Source organism: Psammomys obesus, unplaced genomic scaffold (genome assembly GCF_907164565.1).
Source record: "Psammomys obesus unplaced genomic scaffold, mPsaObe1.curated_primary_1811, whole genome shotgun sequence".
NCBI classification, from domain to species: Eukaryota; Metazoa; Chordata; class Mammalia; order Rodentia; family Muridae; genus Psammomys; species Psammomys obesus.
Genome location: NW_026594014.1, coordinates 1,272,305 through 1,283,340, shown reverse-complemented (window position 1 = coordinate 1,283,340; position 11,036 = coordinate 1,272,305). Strand labels below are relative to the sequence as shown.

The following is an 11,036-nucleotide window of genomic DNA, read 5'->3' as shown; positions in this document are numbered from 1 at the left end:
CAGAGGTCCCCACGGAGTAGTCCCGCCCACCCGCCTACCCTTCAAAGGTGATCCAGACCAGGTTGCTTGCGTTAGTCGAGTCCCAGAAACATCTGGAGCTCAGGTCCTGGAGAGGGGAGGTCCGTTCTGAAGCTCCACGAATCCTCCCGCGTTTCCAGAGACCTCAAAGAAACTTACAGATCCAAGGGATGGTTGAGTGACATCTTCAGAAGCTCATCGGACAGGGGAATCGATAGGCAGGGTACGCACCCTGAGCCCCAGTCCTGATACCGTCCTAAATGAAAGCTTGCTCTCACCCAGACTGAGGCCCTCATTGTCTAAGGCCTTTTTGGGGTACAAGGGCATTGAGGCCCAGAGATGGCCAGCCATGGGCAGCGCTCGGCTTTCGGCTCCTAGACAACTGGATCAACTCCTGGATCCTGAAACTGCTGCCTGGACTTTTTTTTTTTTTTTTTAATCCCTAAATCTTTCTTCCTTGGGTCTGTAACCCAAGGTGTTAAGCTCAGATGGCCGCAGGGGCTGAGAAAGGCGTGACTGTGTTGGCTGAGAGTGTGAATGCGCGGCTCCCTAACCCCTCAGGTCTCCTGTGAGACCCGTGCACAGACCTTGGCAGCTACACCTGTGAGCCGGTCCGGGGGAGCACCCACCCTCCCTGAATTACCGCTAGTGTTTTCCTGACTTCCAACCGGGAGCTCCTCTCTTTCTGGGCTGCCCTGACTCAGACTTGAGTTCCTCCTCTTCCTGCTTCAACTGAACTGCCTTCACAGGGCCGGGCGGTATGGGGCACGCTGCCGCCAGGTGGCGCCCTGCCCCTGACGCCCCACTTCCCTCTGTGACCCCCCTCCCCACAGCGCCCCTTCCCCCTGCGTCCCTCTTTGCCATAGCAGGCATGCCCTATTAACCTTGGGCCTGGCCCAGGGCTCATGGGATGGGTATACTGGTATTGAACAATTACTAGCCACGGACTGTAGGCCAAGCTCGGCAGGGCAGCCCCTGGGAGATAGTCTGGACCCTCTTGGCTTGGCAGGACTCAGAGACCAGCGGGAAAGATAGGCTGGCAGGATGGTGTTAAGACCGTAGGGGAGCCAGGCATGGTGGCCAACCCTTTTAATCCGGGCATTTGGGAGGCAGAGGCAGATCTCTGTGAGTTTGAGGCCAGCCTGGTCTACAGAGAGAGTTCCAGGACAGCCAGGGCTACACAGAGGAACCCTGTCTTGAAAAACAAAGAAACAAACAAAACTTTAGGGGAACACCAGATGGACAGCCAGAGCTACATACTGATTCTGTCTTAAAAACAAAATAATGCTGGGGTGTGTGTGTGTGTGAATCTAAGGAACTTTAAAACTATGTGTTAGCTCTATTTTTGGTGGGGGCACTCCTGTGCTACAAGGGTCTGACTGACTGGGACAAAGTGTTGGAATGGGAGATACTGCAACCACTTCCGGCTTCTTTTCATTTTAGGAGAAATTAGGGGCTGGGGCACAGTTCACACAAAACTTGGGTTCTGCTCCCCCACCACAACCACCAGGTCACTCCAGCATCACAGAGCTGGAAGAAGGGGGACCAGGGGAATCCGTTCAAGGGTAGCTCTGTGTTATGCAGTGAGTTTGAGGCCAGCCTAGGCTACCTGAGATTTAAGGCAGGAAAAGGAATGGAAGATTCTAGACAGACGGGGAGCCCTCTTCCGCAGTGGCTGAGTCCTGATATCACCGGGTCCTTGCTCTTTGGAGGAGACATTAACAGCCATAAGTCTTAGCTTTTCCTCAGGAACCTGATGACCAGCCAGCTGCTGTCCAAGGCTGACTCCTCCTCACATGGCCTGTGTGACCAGGGCTTTGTCCTGCCCCTGGCCACAGGAAGCTAGGGGTCATTTAACATGTAGGCCCTGGCTGTCCCCGCCCTCCTGGGCCTCCTGGCGCCAGCTGCCTGCCGCCATCTCCTGTGAGGTGGTGGTGGCTGGCTTTGGGGAGGAGCATGGCTGAGACCCAGGCTGGACCTGCTTCTCAAGCCCCCCCCCCCCCCCCCGTGGTTTACCTGGTCTCCTCTCTCTGGCCACATTTCCTGGCCACCCCAGGTCCTAGGAGAGGCATCCGCTCGGTCTCCTGTTTCTCTGGGCTCTGAGGCAGACCCTGCAGGCTGCTGGTTGGCTCCTGAGGTGACTTAAAGCAAGCCGGCCAGCGGGCAGAATTCACTTGGTAAATATCTTCTGCTGGCCCAAGGGCTGTGCCCTGTGGGGCCTGTAACCCAATCCCTCAGGAACCACGGCCCTCCCAATTCTTGCAGAGAGCAGCCTGGGCCGGGGTGTCTTGGCTTGGGCGGCAACTCAGAGCACTGCCAGCACCAGGTCACCCTGGCCGGGTTGTCATGCTGGTGGGGACAGATTGTTCTTGCTGTCTCTTTGGAGACGGGTCTCCTGAACGGAGACCGAGCGGCCTGCTGTCCTGGTGAACATGGAGGCGTCACTCTGGACCTTGGCGGTGGCATCTGGCTGCCTCAATAGGACCCTTAAGCCCCTCTAATTGACAAGAGGGCTGACCTCCTTCCGCCAGCCCTAGATGACAGAGTTCACATTCCCTAGATGGTGGGGGGGGGGGTGTCACAGCACTGGTGGCCAGGGCTTGCAATGTGGACATTCCTCCCCACCTGCCACTCTGTTCCCTCTCCCCTCCCCCCACCTACCCTAGAGAGGTTGCAGCTGTGTGGGTGGCTTGGGTTTCTGAGAGGGGTATTTTGGAATCAGGAGCCAAGGAGAATGAGGGGCCCGTCCACGGGGAACAGGAAGCAGGGAGGCCCCAGCTGCCATCTCCCGTTGGCCCACCTGGCACAGTGGGTGCCATCAGCCACCACACAGGAAGTGTCCCCAACGTTTGCCTGTGTGGGTCACTGAGTCTCAGGGGTAGAGGTGGAAGGGGACAAGAGAAAGCTGTAGAACTGGATAGAATGTTCCAGCAAGCTTTAGCTGTGTCACTGATTGTTCCAGCAAGCTTTAGCTGTGTCACTGATGTAGCCAATGATGACCTCAAACCTCTCATCATACTCCCTCGGCCTCCCCAGTGCTCGGGGCTAGGTGTGTGTCGCCATGCTCAAGGCCTTGGGAATCTTTGTCCAGATGTAGATACTTAGCCCATGAGAGCTTGTCCCACAGAGGCTGCCAAGATCCTAGAGACACCTTTGTTCCCTTCAGACAGGGTCTCACAAGGCTGCTACGTGGAGCTGAAGCCAGCCTTGAACTCCTGCCCCTCCAGCTCATCCCCCTGAGTGCTGGGATGATAGGTGTATGCCGTCCCACGGAGACTGTGTGGTACTGGGGACAGAGCCCAGGGCTTTGTACAGCCCTGGTTAGCCCCAGGCCCAGCAGACAAACAGCTGAGACTTAGAATAAGCTTTTAATCTTTAAAGTTCGGGCAGTCAAACCAGTTGATTGTCATTTGGCGACTCATCCTGGCAGCAGTAGCCCTTGTCTTCCCTGGTACTGGTGATGATGATGGGGACCCGGGCTTTGACGGCCGACAAGGACCAGGGGAGATGGATGGTGACCACAAGCTCGTAGCTGGTCCGCAGGATCTCGTTCTCCTGGAAGCTGTTGCTCAGAGACAGCACCAGCGGCAGGTTGAAGGCACTGACCACCGTGGTGCTGTTGAAGGCCGGGATGCGCGCGTTGGCCATCTGCCGCAGCAGCTCGCTGCTGTCTGCCCGCCAGCGCCTCTCGGCGTTGGGCGTGAAGCCCTCGTACTGCATGTGGGCGTACAGGGCGAACACCACCGTCTTGATGTACTTGCCCGTGTGGTTGCAGATCTCGGACGTGAACGTCACCCTCTCACCCGGCGCGAAGGTGCTCTTGCCCATCAGCACCTGCAGCCTCACCCAGCCCTGGCTGCAGCAGCTATACACCACTTTCTTCTCGGCTTCCACGGACACGGGGTTCTTTAAAGGGAAGGGGATAGACCCCTGAGAGTCACAGAAGCCTCTGGTGTGCTGAGGGGGATGTGGGACCCAGATTTGTGTCTCCAGCGCTAGGGACCTTGGGGCACTCAGGAGGCCCAGATGGAGGAGGCTTAGCTCAGGGGCAGCCTGGGCTAAAGAAGGGACAGACTGGGCTATAGAATGAGATGGTTTTCAAAAGCACAGGGCAGAGAGGGCTCGGTGAGTAGATGCCCTCATCCTGCATATACAAGGGCCTCGGGTTCTCCAACCCAGCACCAAATAAAGCAGTCTGTTGTGGCGGCACACGCCTGTCCCCAGCACTCAGCAGGTGGAGGCTGGAGGGTCAGGATTTCCAATCTTATCCTTTGCTACACAGGAAGTTCGAGGCTAGCCTAGGCTACCAGGACCTTTTCTCAAAAAAACAAAAACAAAACAAAACAAATAAACAGTCAGGCATTGTGCTGCAGCCCTGGCTGTCCTAGAACTCGATTTGTAGTCCAGGGTGGCCTTGAACTCAGAGATTAGCCTGCCTCTGCTTCCCAAGTGTTGAGATCAAAGGTGTGTGCCACCACCCCTGGCTTATTTCTATTATTAGTATTATTATTATTGTCATCACTGTCATTGACTCAGGTTCTCACTAGATAGCTGAGGTTGGTCTCTAACAGATCGCCATCCTCCTGCCTCAGCCTTTCAAGGTCTGGGATGTACTGCTACACCCTGATCATGCTAAATTGACTTTTGCAACTTTCTCATAGGTTATGACTTGTGATTTAAATAATACAACCCATTAGGAGGCTCCAAGATGGCTCAGCAGGGAAAGGCACCTGTCCCCAAATCTAAAGACCAGAGTTCAATCCACATGGGCCCACACAGTGGAAAGAAAGAAGTGACTCCTACAGAAAGCTTTCCTCTAATGTGCGCTTGTGGCAGAGCCCCTCCACCAAGATAGATAAATGTGAAAATATAGAATGAAAAAGAAAAGTACAAACTGGGCACAGCGGTCTGTAATCCCAGCACTCAGGAGGCAGACGCAGGTGGATCTCTGGGAGTTCAAGGCCAACCTGGTCTACAAAGCGAGTCAAAGACAGTCAAGGCTACACAGAGAAACCCTGTCTAGAAAAACCAAGAAGAGGAGGAGGAAGAAGAGGAAAAAGAAGAGCATAGTCAGGTTCAGGTGCTGTCCTTGTAGGATCAAGGGTCAAGGGTCAAGGGTCTAGCTAATCCTTGACTTTTTTTTTTGAGACAGGGTTTCTCTGTGTAGCCTTGGCTATCCTGGACAGGCTGGCCTTGAACTAACAGAGATCTGGGATTACAGGCATGCCCCACCTCTCCCTGAAATCTTTGACCCTTTTGACATCATCTTCCACGCTCAGCCTCTCACCGCGTGTCTCGCCAACCTTCTCAACAAGGGGCCATTCTCTCTGCCTGCTACACTAAGGCGAGGAGATCCCTTCTGGGCACCTTCTGCGTGCTCAAACCTTCAACTTTATGGCTGTGCTGGGGCCTCCGCAGGCCTCAAGGAACTGTGGTGGGCGAGAACCAAGCTGGGGCCCCCACATGGGCTTCCTCACCTCACCGCCATCCTTCACCTGGGCACTGGGCAGCCCCAGGGCCTTTGCACAGGCTGTGCTCTTCACTGATGCTCCCTCATGGTTCTCCGTCAGTCACCTTTGGTTCTCACGCAGGCCCCAGAGAGGGCACATGGCCTGCAGAAGGGCTCCCAGGGGGCGGGTGCTGAGGCCCTGAGTCCTCCCAGCATCCCCCTGATGTTGGCTGGGTCACAAGCTTCCATTGCTGTGAAGGTGACTGCTGTGAAGGTGACAGGTCCTATGTGGGGACTGTATCACTGCCCTGAGGCAGGCCCAAGCTTCTAAAAGTCCTGATCTCTGTCTCTCTGTCTCTCTCCCTTTTCTCTCGGCTCTCCCACTGAGTCAGAGTCACATCTGCACCCTGGTTTCAAGTACCCATTTTCCCTAAGGGGGATAGAGTCACGTGGCAGACAGAGGGGTTGCTGGAATTTGAGCTTGGACCTCCAATCAAGACCCTCCTTCCTGCCTCTGACTGCTAGGCTCTGGGCGAGGGGAATCAATGTCCCTGGTTAGTCATTTCAAATCTACCTCAGGACTGACGGGTGGGTAGGGCACCACGATTGAAGGCTGGAGGCTGGAGGCTGGGCCTTTCTTCCCATGAGGACCGAGGCCACCTTCTCCACTGTGGTAGGGTTCACAGGCCCTAGAAAAGGGGCCACCGAGTATCCTGGCTCTGTGGGACTGACCAGGAGGTTCCCCGTAGCATCACTGGGAAAGGACTGGGTTGCTCCCTGCAGGTGTTCTGGGCTCTGTGAGGTGCTGGGGTCAAGTCCCTGGCATCCACACACTTTCCCCCCTGTGACAGCCACTCATGTCCAAGGGCACACCACCTCGACCCTGCTGTTAAATGCCCTCACTTGGCTTTTAACAGGTTTTGGGAGAGGTGGGTGGAAGAGCTCCATGGTGAACTGGGGCCTGGAGTGGCCCCAACAGTCACTTGTCTGCAAGACATGGCCAGGGCACGCAATCAGAGCTGAAAGCCACCCCGCCTGCTAAGGTCCTGCTCTGGCTTCCAAGCGAGCTACCTTTTCTATTAACATTTTTTGATCAATTACTGTGTGGTGGGGGATGGGAGGGAGTGGGTGCCCAGGTTTCAACATGCACGAGGCAGCCAAGGGCTCAGTGCTGGAGGTGGTTCTTGGCTCTCCAAACTCAGGCCACCAGGCTTGGCAACAATCACCTCTAACTACTAAGCCCTACTGCTCGGGCCCCCTTTTGCAAAATCACCCAGGAGCCTGGGTCAGTAGCCCTACTGTGCCTGTGCCCATCCCCTGGGTACCTGGATTAGGTTCTGCTGGCAGAAATCAGAAATGCCTTGGACCAGCAAGTATAGCCTCTTCTTGGCCAGGATGTGCTCCCGGCCCATGCACAGGGCCTGCACGAAGTAGGAGATGTGGCCGATCTTGCTGTTGAAGGTGGACGGAAGCCTGGGAGGTAAGTTGAAATGGAAGTCAAAGGTGTGGCTGCCTGCCCTTAACCAATTGTCTGTAATGAAACACACCGAGGCTGTGTGTGAGAACTTTCCAGAACCTTTTCTGGTGGGAGGACCACTGAACCATACCCCCATGTGTGTTGAGTGCCAGCTGAGAAAGCTGGACCCTCCGACTCTGCTGCAGTTTCTGTGAACCTGCTTTATCTTTTCTGTTTTTCTTTCTTTTTATTGAGTTTTCAAGACAGGTTTCTCTGTGTAGCTCTGGTTTTCCTGGAATTCACTCTGCAGACCAGGCTGGCCTCAAACTCAGAGAGATCTGCCTGCCTCTGCCTCCTCAATGCTGGGATTAAAGGCACGTAACACCATGACTGGCTTGTTCTGTTTACTTTTTTATTGCACTTTTATTTGTGTGTGTGTGTGTGTGTGTGTGTGTGTGTGTGTGTGTTGTGTGTGCATATGCCTGTGATCCAGGCTCGGTAGTAAGTGTTCTTACCTGATAAGCTGGCCCTCTAAACCCTCTTATCCTTTCCCCCACGCCCACACACAGGGTTTCTCTGTGTAATCTTGGTTGTCCTGGAACTCAGTCTGTAGACCAGGCTGGCCTCTACTCAGAGATTCAGGTACTTCTGCCTCCTGAATACTGGGATTAAAGGTGTGCACCACCACTGACCTTCTCATGGCCTCCCCTCCCCTTCAACTTCAGAAACATTATCTGTTGTATTCAGAATTGTAAATGCAACACTTAGTTTGCATTTGGAAAACAGTAGGTGCTCCATAAATGGCTGATAGCTGAGTGAATCACAGGTTATGAACTGGGGAGGGGCAGGGTTGTCTGTTTTGTTGTTTTGTCTTTCAGGGTGAGCCTTGGCTGGCCTGGAATTCACTGTGTAGGATGTGCTACACTCCTGATCCTCCTGCCTCCATCTCCAGTGCTGAGGTGACAGGTGACAGGCATGCTCTACCATTCCTGGTTTATGTAATGCTGAGCTCTGTGCCATAGGCTGGTCCCAAACTGTCAGGAATCCTCCCGCCTCAGCCTCCAGAGTGCTACTATGGCAGTTAAGTATTAGATCTTTCAATGAGAAAAAAATACTCCTGACACTTGGCATGATGCTACAGAGTAAGAGCCTTTCTTAAACAAAGGTCTGTAGGCCGCTCAGCAGTTAGGGCACTGGCTGCTCTTGCAAAGGACCTGGGTTCAGTTCCCAGTACCCATGTGACTGCTCACACTAGCTATAACTCCAGTTTCTGGGGATCCAATTCCCTCTTCTGATCTCCTTGGGCACCAGGCAACACACATGGCACACAGATAGACACAGGCAAAACATTCATGTATATAAAACTATAAAACACTAATAATGTTTAGTTATTAGTATACATAATTTTGTTTTCAGTTTATGTGCACTGGTGTTTTGCCTGCATGTGTATCTGTTGCAGACAGTTGTGAGCTGCCATGTGGGTGCTGGGACTTGAACTCTGGTCCTTCGGAAGACAGTCATCCGTCTGAATCATGGAGCCACTCTCCCGCCTCCTGCATGCCTGTAACCCCAGCACTCGGGGAGGCAGAGGCAGGTAGATCTCTGTGAGTTTGAGGCCAGCCTGCTCTACACAGCAAGTTTCAGGACAGCCAGCCAGGACTACATAGACAGCCTTAAAACAAAACCCCAAACTTGGAAAACCTGTGAACACCCACAACAACCCAATAACACAGTTTGGGAAGGAGACAGAGCTCCCAGGACACTCAGGGTGATGTGATGTCAGAGCTAAACTCGCAGGATGGAGAACTTTCATCTCTCTCCTCCTCTCCTGTCCTGAGACCTTCGGGACACCTTCCTGAGCCCACTTGAGTCTCAACGCCAGAGGGCCTCTCCCAGTCATTTGTGGGGCTGAATACAGTACTTCCCAAGGGTCTTTGTGAGCTCATTTTGAAAGGCCCGATTCAGGTTGGCTCTCACCTCGATATCTTCACACTGGTTATTGTTTATCATGACCTCCCTCTGCCCATCCAGTCAGAGGTATTTACCTTCCTGCCCCAGGCCGCTGTCCACATTCTTACCTTTCACTAGGAATGTTTTTGTTTTATGTACGTAATCCGCCTTATTATTGCAAATAACATCTCTGCTATAATCACGGGTCTCTCCGATTTCTTCATTCCACTCGACGTAACCCCTGCCGACCAGCTCCACCTTCACGACAGGGTCCACCAGGGTGCTGTTGAGGGTGAGGATCACCTGCCCATCTACGTTCGAGCCGGCCAGGTAGACCTCATCTTTGGGCATTACTAACTCGATGGATTTCACCACAGACATGGGAGGTTGGGCGGGGGTAGACACATCCTTCCCCTCCGCCGAGTGCCACCCAGCTCCCCCTGGACTCCTCAGCTGTGGCGACCTCTGTGACATCACTCCACCCAGGGTTCTGGGAAGGAGGCAGGTTCTCTGCTAGCCCACGCCTTGAGCTGCTTCTGTATTCAAGGGTGATCTTGAACTCTTGATCCTCCTGCCTCATCTCCCAAACTACCCATGCTTGTCTTGACTCTTACATTCTAGCTCCAGGCCTGTCACTGCAGCAACTTGGGAGGCTGAGGCAAGCTCAAAACAGTTCAAGGACAGCCGGGGCAACTTTGTACTTTGTGTGAACCTTAAAATAAAAGGGCTAAGCCTGGTGCTGTGGTGCACACCTGTAATCCCAGCACTCTTGGAGGCAGAGACAGGTGGATCTCTGGGAGTTCAAGGCCAGCCTGGTCTACCAAGAGTCTAGGACAGCCAAGGAAACAAAGAGAAACCCTGTCTTGAAAAACCAAATAATAATAATATAATAATAATAAATAGCTAGTAGCTTTGGGGCTTATGCTGTTAATCCTAGCATTTGTGAGGCAGGAAACTTGTGTTAGGGTCAGCCTGGGGTATGTAGTGAGTTTCAGAACACTAGCCTGAGCCAGATGTCCTGAGGCTCCACGAGAAGACCCTGTTCCCTGTCTGCGGTCTGTCTTGTCGGTCTTGTGGGACTGCACTTCGGAAAATGGCGGTGCTTACCTAGGAAATCTTTCATCATCACTATGGTGTGGTAGGGTACACCTGCTAGCCCAGAACTAGGAAGGGTGGAGGCGGGAGGCTCTAGAGTTTAAAGACATGTTCAGCTACTGAGCAAGTTGGAGGCTAGCTTGGGCTATGTGAGACTGTTTCTAAAAACAAAAACAAAAACAAAAACAAAAACAGTTAAACACAAATGGGAAGTCTTTCCTCTAAGGCCTCCAAGGTAGAGAAGGCAGAGACCAAAGTCCTTCCATGGCCTCTGAAGTCTTACTCATTCTTTATCCCAGCCTAGAGACCTCCTCCTGTCCCACTCCCACCCCAAGCCTTCTCCACACCCAACATATCCTCCGCATTCCTCAGAGGAAGTGCCTCTGCTCCAGCCCTCACGTGGCTGCTGGTCACTTCCGAGACCTCAGGACTTGTGTTTGTACCTGGAATTGTGCTTTATATTTATTAATTTATTTTCCCTTGGTTCCTAGAGGAGGATTTGCTTCCCCAGAGACCCCCAAACGCCAGAGGGTAAGGGTGTACCTTGCATTCGGTTGGGCCCCCTAGCCCTCCTCTCTCTGTCCATCAGTTACTGCACAGATGCCCAGCTCTGAGTGCCCGCCAAGAATAGTCAGAATGAGCGGGCCGGAGTGGAGGGGGCAGGGAGGCCCTGCCCGCCTGGACAGCTTGCAGAAGGCGGGAAAAGCTAGGCGGGGAGAAAGAAGCCCTGCGGGTGGGTCGTGTGGGAGCCCACCAGCTGCGTTGCCTTGCGTTGACTCAGTGTGCCCAGTGAACCTGGGGTGCTTAGGCCAAATCTAGGGTACAGGTTGTCTGGTGGGAGGTACTCAAGTCCCTCTGGGGTATATGGACATAGATTCATGGCTGCTTAGATGGAGAGGTGAAAGTTTGTCCAGCGGAGAGGGAATGGGCACGTCCTGGGGACAGGGGTCTCTCCGCGGGGGTACCCCCGGTTTCCTATGAGGTTTGCCTGGTGGAGGACCTGGGCCTTCTTGGTAAACTTCACAGGCGGCAGGGCAAGTCCGTGGCCCGCTGGGTGGAGCCAGGGGT

The 11,036-nt window shown here is 53.8% G+C and overlaps 1 protein-coding gene across 1 annotated transcript; it reads right to left on the bottom strand.

Moving 5' to 3' along the window:
* Positions 1-3,408: 3,408 nt before the first annotated feature.
* On the bottom strand, positions 3,409-9,254 carry Arrdc5 (arrestin domain containing 5). The gene is made up of 3 exons (XM_055617719.1): positions 9,002-9,254; positions 6,793-6,998; positions 3,409-3,924 (listed from the first exon to the last, which is right to left on the bottom strand). Exons 1-3 carry the CDS (start codon positions 9,252-9,254, stop codon positions 3,409-3,411), a joined length of 975 nt encoding a protein of 324 aa, XP_055473694.1.
* Positions 9,255-11,036: the final 1,782 nt, after the last annotated feature.